This window comes from Condylura cristata, unplaced genomic scaffold, assembly GCF_000260355.1.
Source record: "Condylura cristata isolate star-nosed mole 26May11 unplaced genomic scaffold, ConCri1.0 scaffold00032, whole genome shotgun sequence".
In the NCBI taxonomy this organism is placed as follows: domain Eukaryota; kingdom Metazoa; phylum Chordata; class Mammalia; order Eulipotyphla; family Talpidae; genus Condylura; species Condylura cristata.
This window is the reverse complement of record NW_004567133.1, coordinates 2,821,112-2,846,069: the sequence shown is the minus strand read 5'-3', so window position 1 is coordinate 2,846,069 and position 24,958 is coordinate 2,821,112. Positions and strand designations below refer to the sequence as shown.

Genomic DNA, 24,958 nt, shown 5'->3' with positions numbered 1-24,958 from the left:
AAAGAGGCAGCCTGGTGGAAATTCCTTCTGTGGGTTCGCTGTGCAGGAGCTCAGCCCCTCAGCCTCAGTGCTGTGGGCAGGAACACAGGATGTCTGGCTCTGGAGGTATGGGTGGAACTGGCGTGGGTGGTTAGGGGTGCAGAAGACACCCAGGTGCCAGGGAATTCACGGCCTGGGACGCCAGGGCAAGAGGGGGTAGTGACTCTAGACCTCTGAATTCCTGGAGGGCCCTAGACATGAGAAAATGAGGGGTGGAAAGGACTGAAGTGGGAAGAGGACCCTGAGTCCCTGGAGGAGGGGGGGGTAGTCATGGGGAGCAAGGGGATCTTTGTCGGGCATACAAGGCTGGGCATAGAGGTCCAGCCTAGAAGAGGCAAGGGACAGGTCTTTTCTTGGAGGGCTGGATCATGGGTGCTCTTCTCCACCATGCCTGCCTGTCCACTCCCAGGTCCCACCATGAGTCACTGGCCTGAGTCAAACTGGACAACCCCACTGGAATTTGTGATCCTGGGTTTTTCTGGGTGGCCCCAGGAGCTACAGGTGCTGCTGTTTGCCCTCCTCCTGCCACTCTATCTGGCCACACTGGCAGGAAATCTGCTCATCCTGGGCCTGGCTATCACAGATCCAGCCCTGCGTACCCCCATGTACTTCTTTCTGGGGGCGCTGTCTGCCGTGGAGGTTGCCTACACCTTGGTGCTGACTCCACGCATGCTTGCTGGCTTCCTCCTATCTCGTGGTGGCCAGGCAGTGGCCCCAGCCACCTGTGCAGCCCAGATGGGCCTTTTTGTGGCCCTGGGGGGCTCTGAGTGCCTGCTGCTGGCGGCAATGGCCCTGGACCGCTACCTGGCCATCTGCCGCCCCCTCTACTACCCTCAGCTCATGACCCCTGGGCTCTGCTGGCGCCTCCTTGCTTCCTGCTGCTTTGGGGGCTCTGTCCTGGCCATCGGCCTCACCACAGTCATCTTCCAGTTGCCCTTCTGCCATGGGGGCTTAGTCAACCATGTCTTCTGTGACCTTCCCGCGGTGCTGCTGTTGGCTTGTGGGAACCGGGACTTGCAGGAACACGTCCTGTTAGCAGCTTGCCTGCTGCTGCTGGTGCTGCCTCTGGTCCTGATCTTGCTCTCCTATACCAGGGTGCTGGTGGTCATCCTGGGGGTGGGTGGGGCTGAAGGCCGCCGGAAGGCTTTCAATACCGTGGCGTCACACCTCACCGTGGCTGTGCTCCACTATGGCTGTGCCACAGCCATGTACTCCAGACCCTTGAGCAGCCGCTCACTGGAGGAGGACAAACTGGTATCGCTCATCTACATCAATCTCACACCGCTGCTCTACCCCGCCATCTACACGCTGAGGAACCGGGACATGCAGGGTGCACTGCTGCGGGTACTCAGCCACAGGACACCAGGGACCTTGGACGAAGCTGACGTCACCTAGTGCTGGAGGCAGGTAGTGTTCATTCTTCAGTGTCTACCACTGATGGAAATCTCACCAGTCATCATGGACAGAAAGCTGAGTGTGGCATACAAAGGCCTCCAAAACTGGACTCCAGCCTAATTCTTTGGCTTCTGATGGGGTAGGAGGAATTGTGTCCATTGTAGGAGGTTTAGCATCATCCCTTGTCCCTCTACCCATTTGATACAAGTAGTACACCCCCCCCACCAACTTTTAAAAATCAGAAATGTCATATGACACTGCCAAATGTCCCCTAGGGGAGAATTACTACTCTATACTCTAGCCACACAGTATCTTTGAAAGAAAGGAGGACTAATGGAATGTAAGAAGTTTATGGCCATGTTATTTATAATAGACAAAAACTGAAAACAATACAATGTTCATGAACGCAGAAGAGATCCAACTTGTGGCACATCAGCAACGGAATACTACACAGTTGTGAAAAAGAATGTCTTGCTACTGATGAAAAATAAGGATAACATAGACATAAGAAGCAAGATGCAAAGAATGCATGCTATATAGTTTCATTTAAATACAAGTCAGTGACTAACCTAAAGTAGTTGATAATATGGTCACCGTGGATTGATGGATTGATGGAGAGTACAGAGAGATTGCTCAGGCACTGAAAAGTTTCTATATTTTTGTTTGGGTCATGATTATATATGGGTATATGTGTGTGTGTGTGTGTGTAAAACTTCAACAAGATGCATACTTAAGTTTTGTGTACTTTGCTGTATATAAAATTAACTACAGCTAATTTGTGAAGAAAGATGAGTCCTCATAATAGTCACACATTTGCTTATACTACTTTAAGCCCCAGGAACAGTACCTCTCTTTTCCCATGTGAAAATGCCTTATAATATTCAGTGATCAGTCCCCCAAAACTTACCTGCTATAGCTTAAATGTTTGTGGGTGTCCCTCATGCACATATACCACAATGATAGTATAAGAAGGGTGGAGCCCTCGTGAATTGGTTTAGTGCCTTTATAAAAGGGACCGAGAGCTTCTTCTTCCACTGTGAGAGGACAAAGCAAGAAGATGACCATATGTGAACCAGGAAGCCAATCACTGGATACCAAATCTGCTGACATCTTGACCTTGGACTTTCAGTCTCCAAAACTGTGAGAAATAAATTTCTGTTATGTATAAGCTGCCCAATGTGTGGTATTCTGTTCTAGCAACCTGAATGGACTAGGACCTTTCCCTTCCTCCTTTCAGTCATAACTATTGTTGCTCTAAAATACAATTTTAGTGTCTGCTTCACATCCCCCTCATGTAACCCCTCCCCTACACACACAGTTACATTGTGAACTCTTTAAAGCCAATCTCAGACCCTATTCTTTTAAGACCCAAGACCCACAAACTTGGCAGCTCTTAATATCTGACCAAGAAATAGGACAGAGGTTTTGGCTATAGCTTGAGTCCTACCAAGTGTAAAAACCTTACAAAACGAATTTTCTGGGGTGTTTTCTAAGAGTGTCAGAGTGGGCCGTGAGAACCCCCACCTAGCCATCCTCAGATCTGACTGACTAGCTAAGATGACTTGAAGCAACAAACTTACAACTTGGCATAGTAACTGTACTCCCCAAACTTGATAGACCTGCTTGTACCTCAAAGCCAGCCTGAGGCAGCATCAGTGCACTTGGATTCTGCCCCTCCCACCTCCTGCCCAGAGAGATTGTATAGCTATGAAAGCTGGCTTGGAACTGGAGGAGAATTCTCCCTGAGCAGGCAGGATGGAGCAGCAGGAATGGAATCATCAAGAAACTCAACAGTCCCTGAGAGACCGTCTCTGTCCATCCATCCGTGTGCCACCGCCATGCTTACTTACCTCTGCCTCCTCTGAGGCTGGGAACCTGAGGACATAGGAAATTCTTGCTAGAAACACTGGACACCTCCCCATACCTGCTCCCCAAATCTTACAGGTATGAATAATTTCTTGCTTTTCTGGAGAGACTGATGGGCGGCTATTCTCCACAGGTCTTGCCAGCACCCAGGCTTGGCCCCTTTGGCAGAAAGGACTTTGTTCTAGCACCTCTCCCAGGACCAAGGGGTCTCCCAGTGCCTTTGTTATTGAGGCGCTACACCATGAGACTAATAGCCACATCAAAGAGACCATTTGCCTCTGACCAGCTTTCAATGGATGGTGCAGCACTGACCAGAGGCAGGTGTGGCTACTTTGGAGCACAAGATCAGTTACTTCTTTGTCTAAGGTGGGACAAAGGTCTGGCATGACCACTGACAGTGGCCCTGCTTCCTCAGTTCTAGAAAAAAAGTGAGACATTTGGGGTCTCTTGGAAATACTGGCTAGGAATCTCTGGGAGGTAAGTCAGACTTTCTCACTGCCCACTGACCTCCCTCCCTTTCTTCCTCCCGCTGTACATTCAAAGTTTTAAAACATTTTGAATCTAGAGACACTGAGGTTGTGAGTTGCCATTTCTTTTTGTTTATTGAGTTAAAATTGACACAACGATCGGATATCTGGACACATTGAGAGGTAGTCACCGCAAAAGCTGAGATAACACCCATCACCTCATAGTTACAATTCTTTTTCCACGATAAGAACTTTTAAGACCTACTCTCTCAGCAACTTTACAATATACCACACAGTTTTGAACCTGTTTCTCCCTCTTTATCATGCCTGCTTGATTACGGACTGTGACTGGAAAGATCTTGCTGGGTGCACCTGGCATTTGCAGCTGGACTTGTAAGGCAACACTTCCTCCCCAGGCTGTCCCAGTCAGCCTTACCAGGATCAGGGTGGCCCCCGCCTCTGCCAGGCACAGCCGGGGCAGGATCACCGGGGCTGGCCCTGGACCCCCATCACAGAACCAGTGCCCTGGCAGGTGGGCACACTGCGCTCAGAGCAGACCCCAGGCTGCTTCCAGGGCCGTTACATTCAGTGAGGAGCTTTCACACTTCTTCCCCTTTATCGGTGGTCCTGGCACCAGTTGCTCAGGCCCTTTCCAGGAGCTGTTAGATCATGTGCCGTCACATGCCAGCGGTGAACCTGAAATTATAGCCCATGGGGTAGGGACAAAGTGTGAGAGCAGCAGGGTGTGTAGCAGCAGAGGAACTAAGCTAGGGTGCCCCTGTCTAACTGGTTAGGACTTGGGGTTCCAGGCCTGCGAGCACAGCAGTCAGGGGAGAGGCGCCTCTCTGTCTCCTAAAGGTACCCGGGCATCTTTATCAGGTAGCCTACACTCAAGTAGGGTTGCCTCTTGGGTGTCCCTGCTATTAACTAATAGCCCACAGGACTTTGGGAAAATATTACCCAAATCTCTTACTCCTGCTTGGAGTGAGGACACACCCCCTCCCCAAGTGTAACACCACAACAGAAGTCCACCCTCTACATTAAAGCAGGAGAAAACACAGCACCTCAAACCAGTTCAGATGAACAAAGCTCAAGGTTCTGGAGGCCTCCAGTTCTCCATTGGAGCCTGTACTTTGGGGCAGGAAATGCTTCAGTATAGATGCAAAGCAATGGTGAGCCCCTAAAAGGAGTCTCCACCTGGGGGAACTGTTAGCCATTCACAGCTCAAAGGCACCATCCTTGGTCAGTCTGTGATGCCAGCTGTTAGGACTTTGTTACATTAACCCTTGTTTAGCGGGGCAGAGGGAGCTGAATGGCAAGCTCCTTCCACAACGGGCCACAGTGAATTAAAATAAAGAAGTTATGGCCCTCTCTGGTGGTGCAGCAGGTTAAAGCACAGCATTAAGAAGCTAAAGCCACTTCCGCATGAGTTCGATCCCTGCCTGCCCTGGAGGTGACCACATGGCGCGGCAGACCTCTCCTGACTTGCCCGCTGCTCCCCTCAGCAGTGTACTTCGTTGATCTGCCTGTTCTGCTCCCCACTCTATGGTGAAGCCTCTCACCCTCCACATCTCTGGCCTGTACCCCAGTTCTGTATGGATAAAATAAATATTTAAAAAAATAAATAAAATAAAGAAGTTATACAAAGGTCTTGAAGGAAGAACACCACTGGAGCATGAGAGGGGTCGAGGCAGCGTGCAGCCCACACCTGGATGGAGTGCTTGGGGGGCCCAGGTTAGGGCCAGGGTAGTCAATTCAAACCTCAGAGTGGCTATTTGGTGAGCTCCTCAGATAAGGGCACATCAGACCTACAAGCGCTGAGAGGCAAGGGGGATGGCTGATCAGGAACTTCTGTTTGCTATGACCCTGCAGTTGCTGTCTAGACTTGCATTTGTGTGAGGAGCTGGTGTCAATTTAAGGTTCCCACAGGCCACTTGGCCAAACAAAGTGGACGCAGAAGTTATAGCAATACCATGGAGTAGTTTAGCTCAAATGTGAGTTGCTGGTATCTTCCTGCCCAAATATTTTGTGTTTGCTCCTATAAGTTGTTTCTAAGGCCAGGACAATTTTCTGTGCTAGTTGTTTGATTTTTCATCTGGAATAGGAAGAAGGAAAATTCAAGTCCAAGGAAGGACAGATAAGATTCCTATGCCAGTGAACACTTTGCTCTAGTTTGTCCTTACCCTACATGTAGATTTCTGAAATTTTTGACTTTATGAACTATTTTAGTGCGAACTCTCCCTTAGTCTTTAACATCCTGGGTAATCAAAATTAAATCCACAGGGCAGCTATAGCTTCAACTAACAAACTTTAATTCTAATTAATTCCCTATAGAGAGCTACACCTGCAAATCTCACACACTAAATCACACATTTAAAGAATGTTACTGTCATTGTCCATCCTTTTGAGTTGTATACAGTGGAATTGTTTTCACTTTTAGATGGTCCACACTGCCAGAATGGGTCCTACTCTTACTCAGTTAATATAATTTATAAACTAGTTGATTGAAATGTATCAGATGTCATGGAATTATTGGTTTCTAGACCCAAGAGTTCAGTAATTTTTGCCAGCAAACAATAAATCATATACATACTGTGTTTAATAACCTCTTGTTTAGTAACAATACAGACCTCTTGTTTAATAACAAAGTCATATTGTTCCAGTTATAAAGTATATTATAAAGGCAAAAGGGTGGAATTTACTGTGGAAAGATTGATGTCATTCTATATGTATATATGTCTACAAATTCACAGTTATGTACAGTTATCAAGGCAATTCAAAAATAAATACAATTCTTTTTATGTAACTTACTCAGCAACATAAACCCTATATATATATGGAATCACTCTGATTTATAACATCTTTTGTATTAATAATTTAATTTATTCACATAGTTCAAAGCTACACTTTAAATACATTTTATGTCACTCTAGTGCATCATCATCCTTCCATCCTTCCAGTTTCAAGAGAACAAGCTATTCCTAATTCTCCAACTTTTCAGAAAAGTTTTCGGTATGAATCTCTACACACGTGGATTAGACTTCTTACTGATTGTTTTTCGCATCTAGAATACTCAGAGTACTGGATGTGTTGAGATTTATTGATGAAAAACCTTGCTCTCTTTCCCTTCATCCATACAGTTTCTCCCTAGTATGAATTCTGTGATGTCTAATGAGATTTTCCTTCTGGGCTAATGTTTTCCCACAATCAGAACATTCATAGGGTTTCCTACCCAGGTGTGTTCTCTTGTGTATAGTGAGGCATGTGTTCTGGGAGAATGTTTTCCTACATTCTCTGCAGCCATAGGGCTTCTCTCCTGTGTGGATTCTGTAATGGATCATGAGGCATGGCTTCCGGGAAAAGGATTTTCCACGTTCTCTTCAGCCATAGGGTTTCTCTCCTGTGAGGGATCTATGATGTTCAATGAGTACCTTGTGGGAGAAGGTTTTCTCACATTCTGAACATTTATAAGACTTCTCCCCAGCAAAAACTTTCTCCAGGAGAAGGAGGCCTGTCTTTTGGGGAACCTTTTCCCTACAATTGCTGTTTTCAATAGGTTTCTCTTTTGGACAATTTCTCTGACATTTATTGAGGCAAACCACTTCCCTGAAGCCATCCCCCTGTTTGCAACAACAAGACTTTTCACCTCTGTGGATTCCTTGGTGTTTAATGACTTCTGATTTGTGGGAAAAGCCTTTCCTGCACTTAGCACATTTGTGGTATTTCTTGCCACTGTCACTGTCAGTTCCCTGATCAGCATTAAGGGTTTGGTCATAATTCAAAGCTTTTCTACATTGGTTATATTCATGTGGGTGTGCTCCAGAATGTGGTGTTTCAAGCTTAGAGTAGAGAAAGAAGTTCCCATGTCCATCACACTGAAATCTCCTTGCAAGGTATGCATTAGGACGAAAATCTACTTTACATTGCAGACTTGTCCCATATGAGTCAAGTCTGGACTGGTTTTCTTGAAGGAGCAAGGCTTGTTTTCTTACACATTTGTTTTTCAATTGTATTATATCCATAATGCTCTTTTTTGGTCAAAATTTTCTTGCCTAAAAAGTTTGTCTTGGCTGTCCTGCTGTCTATCTACTGGGGTATCAATTTGCAAAAGTTCTAGGAAAAAAAAAATGAGTTACTCTCTCCAGTGTCGCCTTATAGAATTTTTCAGAAATGTTTGGAAGGAAGATTGAGTTTGTGGGTTCTATCTAATTGCCTAGGTAAAGTCAGCAGCAGCCTACACTACAAACATGTCCTAGTAAGAAGGATTGGCTTTGGAAAAATAGAAAATACACATAAATAATTGACAATGAATATAAATAGTTTTGCTATTAACAAGCCTAACATAGTAAAATTGGAAGGAGCTGAAAACACACAAATAAAAGTGATTAAGAGGGAAAAATAACTCAAGGCATTGATGTGCTGATGTACCAGCCCTGACCTGTAGCATTTAGCAATTTCCATGGTGAGAATATTTCCACCATGGCCAACTTCAAAACAGCAAGAGGACACACCACTGAATACAGATGTGGAGAGACTCAAACTGAATGACTATCACAAGCTCTAGCATCCCTAGATGAGGGGAAGATATACTAAGGAGGTCTCATTAGGAGATACAGATATTAAGGTTACAAGAGAAGAATAAGGCTAGACTAGTCTTCCTGAAGGAATCAGGAGAGAAAGGTGTTTAGGAAATACGAGTTCCTTTCTTCCACCTCAAGGTTTAGGTGGAAGAAAGGAAGCACTGAGTGTGAGTTCCCATCATTGAGATGATGATATTAAAAGCCAATAGTGGAAGGAGACTAGATGGACTCCTAAAAAGGAAAAACATCAAAACAACAGGCCATAGGGGATCAAAAAAGAAATAGTAAAATGAGAAGATTAAAAGACTCCACTGTGACCAAATTGTAGAACTAGAATAATAGGGGAAAAGCTCTCATTCTTACCTCCAACCCCCCCCCCCACCAAAGGATCACATAACAATTTGAACTTAGTAGAAAATAGAATGCCACTAACGAACCCAGAAATTTTCTATGTAGAAACAAAAAGATGAATATGAGTAAGTGTCACACAGAGATGAACTTCAGGGAGATGACAGTTATAGAAGTGGCTTTCCTCTGCTTGGAAGTGTGTTAGGAGAATAACTGAAACAGGTATAGCAAATAAGTTTTTGAGGCATTTTTTAGTGAAAGAAAAGACAATTAGAAAAATTAGTGGCACAAAAATCACAGTTATTTTAAAATAGAGCAAATCTACAAATACCTGAAAGGATGAGAAAGCCTATAGCATGACCATGGGGGGAAAGTGTAAGACTGAAGATTCTAGAAAGACTGAGCAAGCAAGGTTTGAGATGGAGACAGCACAGTGAAATAAAATGATAAATAAAACTAGAAAATAACTTTAAAATCTGTACTGCAGTGATATTTGATATGCATTGGGACAGGGATCTTTAGTCATTTGGGCATTTCAAGGTTTAGGGCCAAATAGTCACAGCTGCTTACAAAGATTGGGGGCTTTTGGCCTCCCTGGTGGCCTAGGGATTAAGTCTCAGCACAATCACTTCTACAGCCTGAGTTCAATCCCTAGCCTGGGAACTAGCCCACATGGCACAGCAGACCTCTGCCTCACTAATGATTCCCTTAGCAATGCATTTCAGTACATCTGCCATCTGCCTGTTTTGCTCCACATTCTGTCTCTAGTGTCCCATCTTGCACCTCTGGCCTACACCCCAGTTCAATGCAAAAAAAGAAAATATTGGGGCTTGTAAGAACAACTGCATTAGTCAAAAAAAAAATCCAAGATTTTGCTTTGTGACTTCTTAGAAGCTATTTTCACTGAACCCCTATAGGCTGTTTCTCACCTGGAAAACTCCATGAGAGTAATTCTTCCTCTTCTATTCATGGTTCTTGCCCCTGCTCCAACCTGGAGATCACAGCTGGTTTGGTGACTTGACACCCTGTTCATGAGAAATAGCTACAGGACTGATGCTATACCACCTTAGGAAGCAGCAGGTTCAGACTGTACAATAAACATTTACATTTTGGCCAAAGAATAGGTGTTTTACTGGGGAGGTAAACTCACAAACAAATAATGCAGGTGAAATGAGAGCAAGACTTATTAATCATCGAAACCCCTGTCCAAACACTTTTCAGTGCTTAAGAGATTTTAATTAGCTCAGGAAAGAAAGGAGCTCAGGTGGAATGGAGGGACAGAGAGTGCTCTCCTCACCCACTGAGCCCAGGTGGCTATAGTTCTCCAGCATCACATCCCAGTACAGCATCTTCTGTGCAGGGGCCAGCTACTGCCACTCCTTCCAGTGAAGCCAACCACCACATCTTGGAATGACAATGACCCCTGGAACAGCACATTCTTGATTACGCTTGAGTGACTGGCACAGAATAGTATGGCAAAGGTGTAAGGAGATGGAGCTCACCACCTTCAGAGGTCAGGTTTCCCCAGTTTAAGTGAATAGAGGAAGCTTAGCATGCTCCTAACTTTGTACTACATTTGGTGAGAGAGAAGAAAAACAGCTCATTACAGAAGACTCATTACTGGATCTTCATTCATTCATTCATCTATTTATTCACTCATTCACCCATTCCTTCATCCATCCATCCATCCAGTGAGCAAATGTCTACGGGAGACCTGGTGTGCTACTGGCATTCTGCTTGGTGCTTGGAGTCAAAGCTGAATGCAACCTTGCTCCTGGTTATAAATGCATTTATGGTCTGGGGGAGTGAGATGAATGTGAATGATTTTTGTGTAGTGAGATTACAGTGAGGGCTCGGGGAGAAGTAAATCGAAGCAGAGTGGACACCATGGACAGCAGTGAAACTCAGTATGTGGTATCAAGCCAAGCACCCCCGCAGACCGAGTGGAGTCCCAAAAGGTAGAGAGTTTGGAGCCACAGCTAGAGAGTGTTCCTATCGAGAAACAAGGAATCCAAAAAATAAGCAAACAGCTGGCAAGGAGGACAAGATCTCAGGCAACTAAAATCTCTAGCCTCAGTTTATACATCTGAAAAAATGGAGCAGGGCTAACAATATTGATCCCACAGATTTATTCACGAAAAGAATGTATGAAAAACATGAGACCCAGTACATCAGCTCTCAAAAGATGGTGTTTTATAACTTTGACAAATCGCTATTCCCTTTATTGAGAAATCTGTAAAAGGGAGACATTTCCAGGGAGCCGTGGCTTCTCACAAAACAGTTTCCCAAACAATGAAACCTCCAGCTTCCCCTACTGTAGAGGCCACAGCCGGAGTCTCGGTCAGCTCTCTGCTCTGAGGAGGCTGTGACATCTGAGCCTTGTTTCCAGCTGCTCACACTGGCCCTCCGCTGCTCGGGTCTCCCCATCCGGACAGTCCTACTTCTACTAAGCACAGGCAGACTCCTGGCCAGAAACCAAGCGCCTGTGACTCTTCTTCAGGAGCGGATATCTATAATGTTTGTCCATGAGGTTTGTTCTCTTCTGGGGCGAACCCTCTCCCTCCTCTTCCCCAAGGAAGAGGTGCTCCTGGGAGCTCCCCTAGAAACTCAGCCCCTCAGCTCTAAGCTAAACTGAACTGGACCCCCCTGAATTATCCATACAATTTTTCAAGCTGGTTTGACTGATCCCTCAGCAAAACTGCTAAGTGTGAGGTGTGGGAGCTGAAGACCACGCTACTCCTGGCCAGAAGGGTGGATGAAGATGAGAGCTGGACGTCACAGAAACAGAAACACAGGAGTGAGACTCCAGGTGACATCGGATGGTGTTCACTTCGATTCCAAGCTGCATGCCTGCCCTTCTCAGAGTTTGATATACTGCCTGTGTTTTGTTTTGGTCCTAAACTAGCTCCACTAGGTTTCTGGCTCTTTTATCTTCAAGCATTCTGACCAGTGCACTTTATGCTCCTGCATTTACCTCCAGGGTAAAGAGATAGGCCCTTTAGGAGCAGAGAAACTTGAGAACACAGATGGGATGGGAAACAATGAGGCACTGGTGTCACAAGACAGGATGAATGACTGAGAAAGGACTCCAAGGAAGTCAAGGGCAGATGTGTGACCTCTTAGTCCTGAAGAGAGGAAGACGGATTCCTCAGACTCAGGAGAAAAGACCAGGAGAGCACCCTCCCTAAGACAAACTTTAAACTGCCTGCTCTCCACGTGGGTCAAAAATGATTAGGCTAGGCGAAATTGCCTATCCTGTAGTTTATGCAGAGTTTTATCTAGGTCAGGATGAAACATCGAAAGGTTGTACAGACCTAAGGGTTTTCACTCCCTAAACAACGATACTCCCAGACTCTTGGGTTGGCATATTATCTACTGTTTATGTGAAAATAAAAGTACAGGAGATTTGCTGTTTTTATTTCAGTGTTACTGAGGAATCCATCTGTCACATCACACATATGCAAAGACCTGACACCTAAATTTCTAAATAGCTGAAGAAGCTTTATTTCCCCTGAGAAAGGGACAAGCTTTCCCCAAACATACAAGCCATAGATTTGATGGAATCTGTCAGATAAACATTTGTAGAGCAGCTAATGATTCCAGCAGCCTGTGTGCATCCACCTCAGCCTTCCCGTGGCCATGATCTCCCATTCTCCTCTCCTCTTCACTGGTTCCTATTTCTGTTTGTATATTGTTTTATAGGGTACATTCTTTTACTAAATCCTTGGTAAAAAAAAAGTACAGTGTAACTCACCTGGTACATGGTCCTTCCCTGCTGCTCTGGGAAAAGCAGACACCTGTAGAGGCAGGTGGGGGGAAGTGGGGGGAGAGGACATGAGAGGTTGCACTTCTTTCAGCCTCAGAAACAATTACTGGCCTTCCCTGGTGGTGCAGCAGGTTAAAGCTCAGCATTGCAAGCGAGCCGCAACCACTTCAGTGTGAGTTCCAGCCCAGAGGTGACCCACATGGTGCACCAGAACTCTGCTGACCAGCCTGCTGCTCCCCTCAGCAGTGTACTTCGTCCATCTGCCTGTTCTGCTCCCCGTTCTGTCTCTAGTGAATCCTCTCATTGCCCCTGCACCTCTGGTCTGTACCCCAGTTCTGTGTGTACAAACAAATCTTAGAAAGCAAGAAAGAAAGAAAAAAGAAACAAACAAACAAACAAACAGGGCTTTCCCTGGTGGTGCAGGGGGTTAAAGCACAACACTAAGAAGCTAAAGCCACTCCAGCATGAGTTTGATCCCCGCCCCACATAGTGTGGCAGACCTCTTCTGACCCGCCCGCTGCTCCCCTCAGCATCCTGCTCCCCACTCAGTCTCAGGTGAAGCCTCTCACCGCATCTGAGCCTCTGGCCTGTACCCCAGTTTGTGTGCATAAATAAATAAATCTTAAAGAAAAAGAAACAACTACTGCAATCGCCCAAACACTGGTGGGGGTGAGGGGCGGGCTCCTCCTGCACCCTGTCATCAGGGCAAAGCCCTCACCTTGGAATGTCTTGGAGATCTAACTTCATGAGGCCTGAACCTAGTATTTTTTATTTTAACTAATGAATATTCATCTCTGTCTCAGTAACCAATGTGCAATTTACCCCCATCCCCCCACCATTATCCAAAAATTTGATCAATAGAAATTTAATCAGAAAAACAATCATGAATTCAGAGAAAGATTTAGTGGCCACATTTATTACAATTTGGTAAAACAAACAAAAAAAAAGCAACAACAATGTCCAGCCATAGAGAAGTAGGTAAATAAATGTATTACATCCAAAAGGAAATAAATATGTGGCTAAATGAAAATAAAAGCATAGAACTTGTTTACTGATAGCATATTAATAAGATATTTGAAAATTATTTGCACTTCCATAGTCATGGAGAATAATCTCTGACATGCTGTAAGAAAAAACCCCAGTAGGTAGTTGGCTTTGGGTAATTGGATAATGGCCAAAAAGAATTCTTTTCTATGTACATAGAAAAATTTATGTTAAACAAACATTTCATATATGATCACTTTGAAAAGGTATTTTTAAAATATCTGTGGTCTAACTAGTCTTCTAACCCAAAGCTTCTATCATCCAGTCCTGCCTCTGGTGTTAAGGAAATTCACAGGAAATATAAAAATGGGTTCTTGAAGGCAGAGTCCATTCGTGAAGCTTCACAAAGGCAACCAGGGGTTTATTAACCTGAATCACTGGATTGCATCCCTGGACCCTGCTTTTTTTTCTTTCTGCTTGCAAATGGTCAGCAGTAACTTTTATAAAGAACTTTCTGGCTAACCTGTGCTCATCTCTGACCAGGAAGTGGTCTTGGTCTGGCTCTGACGTTTACCAAAATTGAGTCAAGATTTGGTGACTTCTCCTGAACCCTCCTTTCCTCATCTTCCCAGGGTATAGGAACATAAAGGTTTAGGAACAAATTTACTGTGGCTGGAAGCATCCACGTGACCTCAAACCTGTTTCTCCTCAATAGACTCAAGGCTGGTCTTCAGTTTGTTTCTACAAAGGATAGAGACACACTGGAGTTTGATCCAAAAAGTCTGCAGAGACAGTAAAACTCTACTATAACAGAAATTTCGTAAAGAATTTGAAGGGGATTTCCCTGGCCTAGGGGTTAAGTCTCAGTGCTATCACCTCCAAGGCCCAAGTTCAATCCCCTGCAAGGAGCTGATCCACATATAGTACAGCAGACCTCTTCTGTCTTGCCTGCTATTCCCCTTACCCATATATTTCAATAAATCTGCCTGTTCTGCTCTTCACACTGTCTTTAGTGAATTCTCTCATCCCTCTGCCCCCTGCAACTCTGGCCTACACCCAGGTTCTTCTAAGCAAAAGACTAAAAAAGAAAGATATGTTAGAGTCTTGGCCCCCTGTTCTGCAGAATGTGACCTTATTTAGATGATCAAGTTCAAATAAGGTCTCTCTGGGACAGAACCCATAAAACTGAAAGCAAATTTTTTTTTATATAAAAGAGCTAAAGATGGCCTCTGTACAGTAATCCCACAATGCTAACTTCTTCACTTGGGCTGAGACCAGCTCAGAGACCAGCAGCACCAAACTCAAATGTTAATCACTTCTTTTCAAGATAGCCCCAGTACAAACAGATCCATACTTGTGAGACTGCATTCAACATCTGGAGGCCATAGATCAACTAAACCAGGAGGGTATGAAGCCCCCAAGCACTTCTGACCCAGAGATGCCCCAGCTGTTTTGTCCTCTTGCCTCGGGAAGTGGCCTCAGGAACTGAGCTTCTGGGAGGGTCACCTGCCCCACTCCATGTGCATGTATAAAGTTTGCACGTGCTCCTTACCCCTGTGTCCTTCCCTTACTGGATGCTGAACTCCTTTGAACCCCCTACATAAAAGTGATAAAATGTCAACATTTAGGAAATTTAGAAAAAAGCTATTCAGATATTCTTGTACTATTTTGCTACTGGGATTTTTCTGAAAGCCTAATGCTGTGTCCAAATTAAAAAGAAAGAAAGAAAAAAAAACTAAAACAATAACTGGGAAGGATTTTTTAAAACTAATAACATAATGGCTTGTATTTAAAATTAATACAATTGATAAACTTTAGGTACCACTGATAAAGAAAACAAGGGGTGGCCCTCCCTGGTGGCGCAGTGGATTAAAGCACAGCACTGAGAATCTAAAGCCGCTTCCGCATGAGTTCAATTCCCGCCTGCCCCGGAGGTGACCACAAGGTGTGGCAGACCTCTCCTGACCCGCCCACTGCTCCCCTCAGCAGTGTACTTCGTCGATCTGCCTGTTCTGTTCCCCACTCTGTCTCTGGTGAGGCCTCTCACCGCCCCTGAGCCTCTGGCCTGTACCCCAGTTCTGTATGCACAAATAAATAAATCGTTAAAAAAAAAGAAAACAAGGGAAAGCAAAGGTAAAGTCTTTAGACATGAAAAAGACAATTTCAAATATAGTAAACAAGTTTTAAATTATAAGGCTACTATAATTCAATGTCATAAGTTTGAAATTAAAATGGACAACTGTCTAGAAAAACATAAATTATGAAAATCAGTGAAGCAAAGGAAAACTGAATAAACTATTAAATACTAAGTGAAATGAATCCACACTAAAAAATAAACTCTCAAGAAGAACACCAGGCCAAATCACACTCTGTTCAAGGTTTCTGCAGTAGGTATAAACCATACTGCACTTGTATCTAGAATAATTTTTGAAATATTGAAAATAAGAAAAAAACCAAAAGAAATAAGGCAGGGGCAATGAACACTCAAGACAGTCATGTCATGCTTATGACCATACTCATATCTGTAAATACAAACAAGGGGGGGCAGGAGCAATCTCAGGACTTGTTACTTCTGACTGAGAAGGAAAATGGAATAGGGGAATAAAGGGCTCTAACAGTATTTATATTTATTTCTCTTTAGAAAATCTGAAGCAAAAAAAACTTCCAACATTTGTTCAAACTGGTTCATGTGCCCAAGAGTTTCTTGTGCTGTGCTATCCATTTGAGAAATTTTCTAGTATTATTTTTGAATATGGTAATATTTTTGTAGCAGAGGAAATTTCCTTCAAGAAGATCCAAGGTCACCTCATAAAGGAAAAAAGAGATGTGTTTGGACACTGGAGTCTTGTGTCATTTTTTCCTCCCAGTTCATGTCTGTTCTATCTTGAACAAAAAAAACATCAAAGACAAATCCTCCCTTATTTCAATGTCACTTCCTAATCTCACTCTTCTCTTTTCACTAAGATCTTAAGAAAATTGTCTACATTAAACTCTGTGAGATACCTTCCTCCTTCATAAGTTTTGCAAACAGATGTATTTACAATGCCCCAACTCACTCAACCCAGCCAGTGCAGTCATCTCTTCTCACCTCCTTAGATCAGCCACCACCAACTCTATTCAGTGGTGGTATAGTCCAAGCAAAAACCAGATATAATGGTGCCCACCAGTGTTTCGTAAACATTTCAGTACCAACAGGATCCCACCTACAACACTTAATCTCGCTGCACCTGCTCCTGTGCCACCTGCTCCCACCACCCAGACTGCTCTGGGCACCAAATACAGGAGTCACTCCTTTCCTGCTTCCTGCCTTTACTTTACATGTGTTGTTCTCTCATCTGTGAGTACCCCCCTTTTGACTCGCCCCCCCAAGTCTGAACTCTAGGAATTCCTCTCCCAATAGGAGCTGATTTCTCCTTACTACCCATTCATCAATCTGAGGTAAGTGTTAACGTGACCGTGAGCGACTTCTCCAAAGGGCTCCAGCCAGGTGGGGGACCCGGCATTTCCCTAGAACTTGACCCAGTACTCAACAAGCGTTTGCTGATGACAGATACTGAAGATTCCTGAAATACTAATCAGTCCACATCTTTTCTTCATTTTTCTCACCGCTACCTACCGTTGGCTGCAACATAGGGTCCGCAAAAGAGAGGGAAGTTCCGATAGAAGTGGGGATTTGTACTGGGGAGAGGGGATTTTGCATCAGTCCCTCCACTACAGGAGACCCATATGTAAGCCTGAGTAGAGTTCAGGGACCTAAATGGGCAAAGAAACTCTGGGTTAAGGGAGAGAAACAAGTCCACCACCGGGAAGAAGTCTGATCACTGGGGCAGAGCTGGCTCCCAGCTCACCTGCGCAAGGCTGTCACTGGGTCCCCTGAGCTAGCCTCTGTGGATGGTGGTCTCCGAAGAGGCCGAGCTGCGGGAGAACAGAGAAGCAGTGAGATCTGGCCTATCAGTGGCCCCCGCCCCGCACCCGACAGGAACCCCACAATCTGTGGACGTCAGACAGAGCGGACGTCAGACAGAGCCACCCACTGGACCCCCAAGCCAAGGACCCTGCCAGCGTTCGCCTGCTGCCGCCATGGATTCCATCACACACTCCGTCTTTGCAGCACGGAACTAGGCAACCACCTCTCCAAGTGTGGCAGAAGAGCCACGGAACCGACCACGTTCCAGATGTGGGCACCATAGACCCTTATGGGGGTTTGGAAATGCACAGATCTCAGTTCAAACGCATATCACTTCTCAACACCGTATAAGCATCCCCCACCCTCGCCACGGCGGAACTACAACTCCCGCCAGCCTCCTCGGCGAGGCACTTCCGGTATGTGGGCACGTATTTCCGGCCACTGGGAAGTCTGGCGTGGCTGGAGGAGGAAGAGTGGGTGACGCCTAAGCTGGCCGAGAAACTACGTACGTGGCGACCCTGTTCAACCCGCCAGCCTCCAGCGACCAGGTTGGAAAAGAAGTATTATTTTTCACAGTCAAAATGGCGCTTTCTTCCTATCTCCCTAAAAGCTCCACAAAAATGCTTTTAGAAACGAAACATGAATCCAGCAGAGTGACAGATTACAAAATCAACTTACAAAAAATAAAAAATAATAAGATTTTGCAGACAAGCTCTGTGATGTTCACACAAAATTGAAATCTAACTGCATTTGTCAGAATACATCCCCTTCTATAAGTGATGACATATATCACATTCTGCAAAAAGCAAAACTACCAATTCACTAGAAATATCAGTGATTGCCACGAAGTAGGAAGGAGTTAAAACTAGACTAAGCACAGAGGATGGTGAGGGCGGTGGAACTATTCTGACAATACTAAACTGGCAGGTACGATGCTACACCAGCAGGAGTCATTTGCCTGTTGTCCAAATCCATGGAATTTACACTATGAGTGAGCCAGTGTGTAACTCCAGACTTTGGGTGATTAGAGTGTGCTCACATGTGTTCATGATCACGACAATTGCGCTCTGGTGCACGATGTCACAGTGGGAGCGTGCGTATGTGTGGGGACAGAGAGTATATGTGAATGCTCTATACTTTCTGCTCAAGATGCTGTGAATCTAAAACTCTTAAAATAAGTTTAGTTTAAAAAAAAAGGCTATATGAAGCCTTGCCCTCACAGAGCTTTGAATTTAGTAAGGTGATAATTATAAAAAATGTAAAAATCATATACCAGTATCCCCATAAATGATGTCAAAAAATAAACTGACTGGCAGATGATAATTCTAAAATACAGGGAAGAGAAATGATTAGTATGTAGTCTCTGATGTGAACTCCATTTTAACATCAGCAGCCAGCCTCCAGCCTGCTCCCCTCCCTACTCTTATGTATAACATGCCTCCAGGGGGCTTTGTGCCCTTTTAGTGCCCTGAACATCACTAACCCCATTGGCCGCTGGAGGAACTGCAGCCTTGAGCTCAAGTTTAGCTAGTGCGCAGTGGGCTAGAGGGGAATTAGAACCCTGTTTCCAGTGCCCTGTCCTGGAAGGGAAAAGAGCAGCAAGGAATGACAAGACACTGTGGGAATACTTGGGTGAGGAAGAGTAAGGTGAAGCCTACATGTTGGTCCTCAGAGGTCAGAGCAAGAAGGGCAGTGTGTCCATGAGACAGCCCAGACAGCACATTCCTGCTTAGAAAAAGCTAGCTACACACTGCAGCAAGTGCTCACCTATCTGTACACCACTGGGAAGAATTTAGTGACACACTAGGGCTGTTCTACAGTCTTAACAAAACTACCTTCTCCCTGTCCAATTTCAAGGCTTTTATTGAAACTAGATGTGTATCTTAGGCTAACGTACAGAGGTGTACAATGTGGTGAGACTGACAAATACATACACCCATGTAACTAAAGCCCAGTGAGGAGCTACAATTATCCATCATCTCAGAAACTTCCTTCATGCCCCCTTTTACTCCTCCATCCTGCACCAAAAGTCTGAAAGGTTCTGGCACCTTCTAGAGTATTCAAGCCTTTTGACTGTCTCTGTGTACTGGCGGTTCCTGGCAAGCCATCTAGCCATCACACCACGGGTCCCTGAAAATGGCAGACTCTGATCCCTACCCTGGAACTGCCAGCAACTATGCCATCCCTGTTATTGGCAGTCACTATAAGGCCAGCCTGGTCAATCAGTAATTGGAATTTTTCCCTTCCTCCGAAACCTTTCAGAGTTGATTTGTCCTTCTTTCTCTTGGCCCCCAAGGCCCGTGCTTTTTTTTTTTTTTTATCCCCAGCTGATATCAGACAAAATAGGCACTGATACCAAGGGTGAGGATGCCTGTAATTACCTTAGCAACGGAACATGCTGTGTATTTGAGTGGGATAAGCCCATCCCCATGGCAACAGAGAATCACAGATTCATGATCCTTTGGAGCCCAGTGGCACTAGAACTCAGTCAAGCCCTTAAATTAAAACGGAAACAAAAATAAAAACAAACCAATAAGCCAGTTACTTTTCAGATAGCTTTCCTATCCTTGTACATATTTACTTGGTTTGCTTATAATGGAGTGCTGACTCTAAAAAATATAAACCTGTGAGTGTCGGTTTTGATGGCTGACTTCAAATCTGAAGCTTTGTGCTATGCTATTAGGAACAAAAGAGGATTATATGATTGATCAGGCCAAGCAAGTCTGCCAGAGAAGAATGTAGATACAATGATAATGGAGACCACAGAGCTGTGGCAAGAATTCCTTGTCCTTTTATCTCATTGTCTTAAAAAATAAGATTGCATCATCCTCTGTCTCTGAGGTTTGCATGTAAGAAATAACCTCTTTTATCAGCTGGATCTTAGGATTGTGATGAGGAAATATTTCTTTACAATTAAAATGCCTTCAATTCCAGGGCTCAGAACAGTTCTAAAGTTCGGAGGATAATTTAAAATGAAATGTAATCATGGGAATTGGAGAGTGTGACACCTTTTTCTTGTTACTTATATTACCGATTAGATGCACTTTATTTTCATTCAGAACCAAAATCTCTGGGAGAAAGGTCAAATCTCATATCCTCCATAGGAACAGGTTGATCTTTGCATAGAGGGGAACATTTGAGATTGGCACTTAACGGTTGAGTGATTTTCTCCTGGCAGGCAGGCAGGCAGGTGCTCTGAGGGAGGAATGGGTTCTGCAACCCATGTCTAGTCCAGTTTCTTCCATGTTTCTTCGTAGGCATCTGTGACATTGTGATGTATAGGAAATACATATATGTGTGTATATATATGTGTGTATATATAGTCATTAAAAAGCCCAAAGTATTTTTCATTCATATTAGACTTCACCTAAAGCTTTAGAATTCCCTAAACATTGCGGGTATTAAGAGGTCTTTATAAAGATAACATTTGGAAGTCACCTGAGGAAAGAGATTTCAGTCCCACCCACCTGGCATCTTGGAAGGGAAAAGGGGTGAGAGGTGGAGTTCAGTTTCCATGGCCAATGAGTTAAACAGTTGTACCTGTGTAATGAAACCTCATACTTGCCCAAAAGAAGGGGTTTCAGAGAGCCCTAAGGTTGGTGAACTTATGCGAAGACCTGGGAGAACGACACTCCTGGAGAGGGTGCGGGAACTCCACACCATGGCCCCACACCTTGCCTCCACATCATGCTCTGTGTTTCCCTTCCCTCTGGCTGTTTCATATCCTGTGTAAATAAGTCCATGATCTAGTGAGTAAATGGGTTTCCTGAGTTCAGTGTGCTGTTTTATCAAATTAATCAAACCTGACGAAGGACCTGGGAACCTCTGATTTATAGCTAATTGTTCAGAAGCACAGATAATAAGAACCTGGGCTTGTCACAGTGCTTGAAGTCTGAGAAAGGCTGTAGGAACTTGCTTTGTAACCGGTTGGGCAGAAGCCAAGGTGGCAGCCCTATGCGCTGAGGCATACACCAGTGTTGGAAGAAAGGATCCTTAACCTACGGAACCTCACTCAATACCTAGGTAGATATGTCAGAATTGACTTCTCTGATAACCTGCTGGTTGGTGCTCAAAAACTGCTTCTTGCTTTTCACAGTTCTGTTGGAAATTGGGTCAAGGGATACCCAACTACATAGCACTGGAAGAGTATTTCAGTGTAGTGGGAGCATGGTGATATGTTAGTTTGCATCTTCCCACTTCTAAAGAATTAAAGTCAACATGAATAATGGGATGGGGGAGACTCCACCACCTATATCTCGTCAAATACCTACAAACCGCTAAACAAACTGCTTTCAAACAGATGCACAGGACTTCTGGTTTCCAGTCCCACGTGTAAGGTGATTGGGGGTTGACAACCTATCTATCAAGTAAAAAGCTGAGCAGACAGGAAAACTGACAACACTTTTCAGATCCAACTGAACAAGCTACAGTCCTTTCCCCCCTCCCGCTCCACCCCCAATCTCTTCTCTGCCCGAATGGGAGAGAGAGACTAATACAGAAAATCACAACTTACCAGCAGAAATCATAAGCAGAGACTTTTAGGGGAAACAGCTGGGGCAGGAAGATCTGAATATAATTGCTGGAGGTTTAGTGTACACAAATCTGAGAGCCAAAAGTTCTGGAGGGCCTAGTCACATGGGTCTCTACACTTTCATGAGTTTTACCTCCAGGACTCAACCAACTGTTCTCACAGTGAGAACTTCCTTGTTTTCTGCAAGAGGGAGGGGGAAAGTAACCATTATCAAGTACACCAGAGCATTCTGTTCTTAAGAAAGTCTGCCCTCCGAAGAAACTAGTTAACCTGAGCCTAACCAACTGGGGTTTTATCAGAGTCTAATTGACCTGGGAAAGGGAAATATTCAACTTCAGCTGGCTCTAGCTTTCCATGTGGAAGAAGGGAAATACTCAACTTCAGCCCACTCTAATTACATTTTCCATGTGTTGTAGTGGCAGCTTCCAGCCCCTTCTCAGGGCTAAATGTGTTCTGTTATCAGATAAGCAAAGTCAGGCAATTACAGCTTGATAAACACAGGTGTCTGAAGTGCTGAGTGTCCTAGAGACCAATCCAGAATGGAGGAACAACTGCGGATTGAGGAAAGGAAGTTCACAGGGGTAACTAGGGCTCATCCCAGCAAATCAGGAACAAGGCCTGGAACACAGGAATCATTTAAGATTTCAGTAGAATAGGACATTTCCAAGCACCTCCTGTTTTGACAATGGAGTGTTAGACTAGCTCACACCAGTCTGAAAGAGATGATTTTTACATTTATAAGAAGTTTGCAAGCTAGTTGACATCAACTTGGTCTTTGAAATTGACCATCATGGAAGAATTTCCCCATGAAAATTATCAAACAGTGTACATGGTGGCTTCCTCTCTCCACTTCCAAGGGATTGTGAAACATTTCCCAGAAAACCACTGTGCTCTCCTGAAAGTTACCCAAGAAAAAGAATAAGTATGAACTTGTCAAGAAAAGGTCCACAGTAGATCCCAGCTGGAGAAATCTCTCCTGTCAGTTGTCTGTACCAGCTGGGAAAATGCAAAACACATGACTCTTGTGAGGCTGTGCAAAGTGGGAGCACCCAGCAATGCCCACACTAGCTCCCTTGACATATCAAAAGTGAGATTAAGAATGAGCATTCAGAAGTGGCTCTGTAACACAATGGATAGCACACTGGACTTCTAGTAACTAAAGAATGAACACCCAGGAAGCAACTAAAGACAATGCAGTATATCATCTCTGGAGGAAGCTCGAGCCACAATCTAGAGCAGGGGAAAAGGCCAAGAATGAGTGTGTATGGCGCAACTTGTACTTGTGAGCCCCTCCCCTTGACATTACCAAACCTGACCCATTTCTAGAGTAAAAGCCTGCCATTCATAAAATTCAAGAAATTGGCCTTCTGGCGTTACATTGATGTTTACCTTGAATCTTCTTGGGTTTGATAAGTCAGCTCTCAGCTCTCTGGTTATTGGCATCTGAAGCCTACATGGTCCCCCATCTTGATTGCATGAACCATCTCTGCTAAGAATCTTCCACCCTGGCCTTGAGGATGAATACATCTTTTCCTTAAGCCTAGGTTAGCATCCAAGCCAAGTCATTCCAAGATCACCAAGAAAGGTAGGGGATGGTGCTTTCAAAGAGGAGAGGCATTCATTTTACTATAGATCTTTGTTTCCAGAGTTCAAGCTCCCCTTCTTGCCAACATTTTCAAAATGACTAGCACCCAAAGTTCTCTGCTGCATTCTATGGTCAGAGCAAGCTCAAAACCAGCCTAGATTCAAGGGGAAGAACAATGGACTCCACCTCTTTTGGGAGACATGACTTATTGGGGGGAAGGGTCTTTATTGTAATAACCCACTACCATCCTTAGTCACGATGGTTGAACCCACCCTAAGAGAAACTTTCACAGGTTCTAGCAGCTAGCTCTTCATAGTGCACCCTCCTGTGTGGAACCATACAGCTGGACCCACTGCACCCAGAATTAATTGATGGCCTTTTCCCAAGGAAACAAACAAAAAAAATTGGTGGTAAATTCATTTGTACTTGAAGGTCCAGTTAGCAACTTAACATAGAAAACATGTTTACTTTTCCCTACTCTGACCTAAATCCACTCCTCCTGATTTCTCCATTTATGAATGAAACCACTATTTACCCAGCTGCACAAACTAAAAATCTTGTAGTTGTTTTGACTTCTCACACACGAAGCAAATTCACATCTCAGGGCCTTCCCTTTTTAAACCCGTTACTTGAAGGGCTCTCCCTCCATGACCATAAAACTCATTCTTTCACTTCTGTTTTCTGCTCAAAATTCCCTTCCTCAAAAGACACATTCGCTTATCACACTATTATCCGTATCACTATCCCTTTCTGTCTTTGTTTTTATGGGGATGGGGTGTAGGAGGGAGGGAGATGAACCATACTTTCCTAGGCCACTGGTTTCATTAGTTTCATTAGTTCGTTGTCCTGGTTACAAACTTGTCCACTAAAGTATAAGCTTCAGAAAACAGGGAACTTCTACTACCGTCATATCACCAATTCCCAGAACTGGCATACAGAAGTCCTCCGAAAATGTGTTAAATGAAAGAATGAGTGCGTGCAACTGAGTCAAATGGATAGCCACCCAGTAGATTTCCATGGCCATCTGCTCCCCCCGCCCCTCTCCCCCTTTTTAAACTCTTGGGAGATAATGACACCTCATGGGTTTGGGGGATCTCAGTGCCTATCGTCCTCCCTCTCAGTGGGGGAGTCAAGACTCAGTGGGCTGTGCGCGGGGATGGACAGGCACTCCTCTCTATGGTCTTACTCCCCAGGTGCCTCCTCCCTAGCACCCGGCGTGCCTCTATGGTTCTTCCTGTCATTAGACGGGAGGGGGCGCTGTGCGCAGGCGCGAGGTGACGCCGCGACAGGGCCGGAAGGAGCGCAGCGGCGGCCTGAGCAGCGGCGGCGGAGCTGTCGATGGCCGCTTCTGGTGCCTAAAAGCCGTGGCGACAGAGTCCGCCGAACCCGTCTCGCGAGCCGGCGAGTGGCGAGTAAGTGTCTGCCGTGGGGCGCGTCCAGTTTCCTCTGCAGGTTCCGTGACGCGAGCGGCGTCTGCTCCGGCGCCTCCA

The 24,958-nt window shown here is 44.8% G+C and overlaps 2 protein-coding genes across 4 annotated transcripts in view; both read left to right on the top strand.

Annotated features, from left to right (window-relative positions):
* Positions 1-456: 456 nt before the first annotated feature.
* Positions 457-1,434, top strand: LOC101637022 (olfactory receptor 10AC1-like). The gene has a single exon (XM_004691646.1). The coding sequence runs from the start codon at positions 457-459 to the stop codon at positions 1,432-1,434; it is 978 nt and encodes a 325-aa protein (XP_004691703.1).
* A 23,343-nt stretch (positions 1,435-24,777) lies between these two features.
* Positions 24,778-24,958, top strand: part of RNF216 (ring finger protein 216) — a 122,398-nt gene continuing 122,217 nt past the window's right edge. For all 3 annotated transcript variants that reach the window (XM_004691926.2, XM_004691927.2, XM_012731969.1), the window contains exon 1: positions 24,778-24,880. The gene's annotated coding sequence lies outside the window, so the exon portion shown is untranslated. The remainder of the gene's footprint in view (positions 24,881-24,958) is intronic.

Bases quoted from the DNA above. Each gene is read 5' to 3' on its own strand.
- LOC101637022 (XM_004691646.1), top strand. From the start codon at position 457: ATGAGTCACTGGCCTGAGTCAAACTGGACAACCCCACTGGAATTTGTG.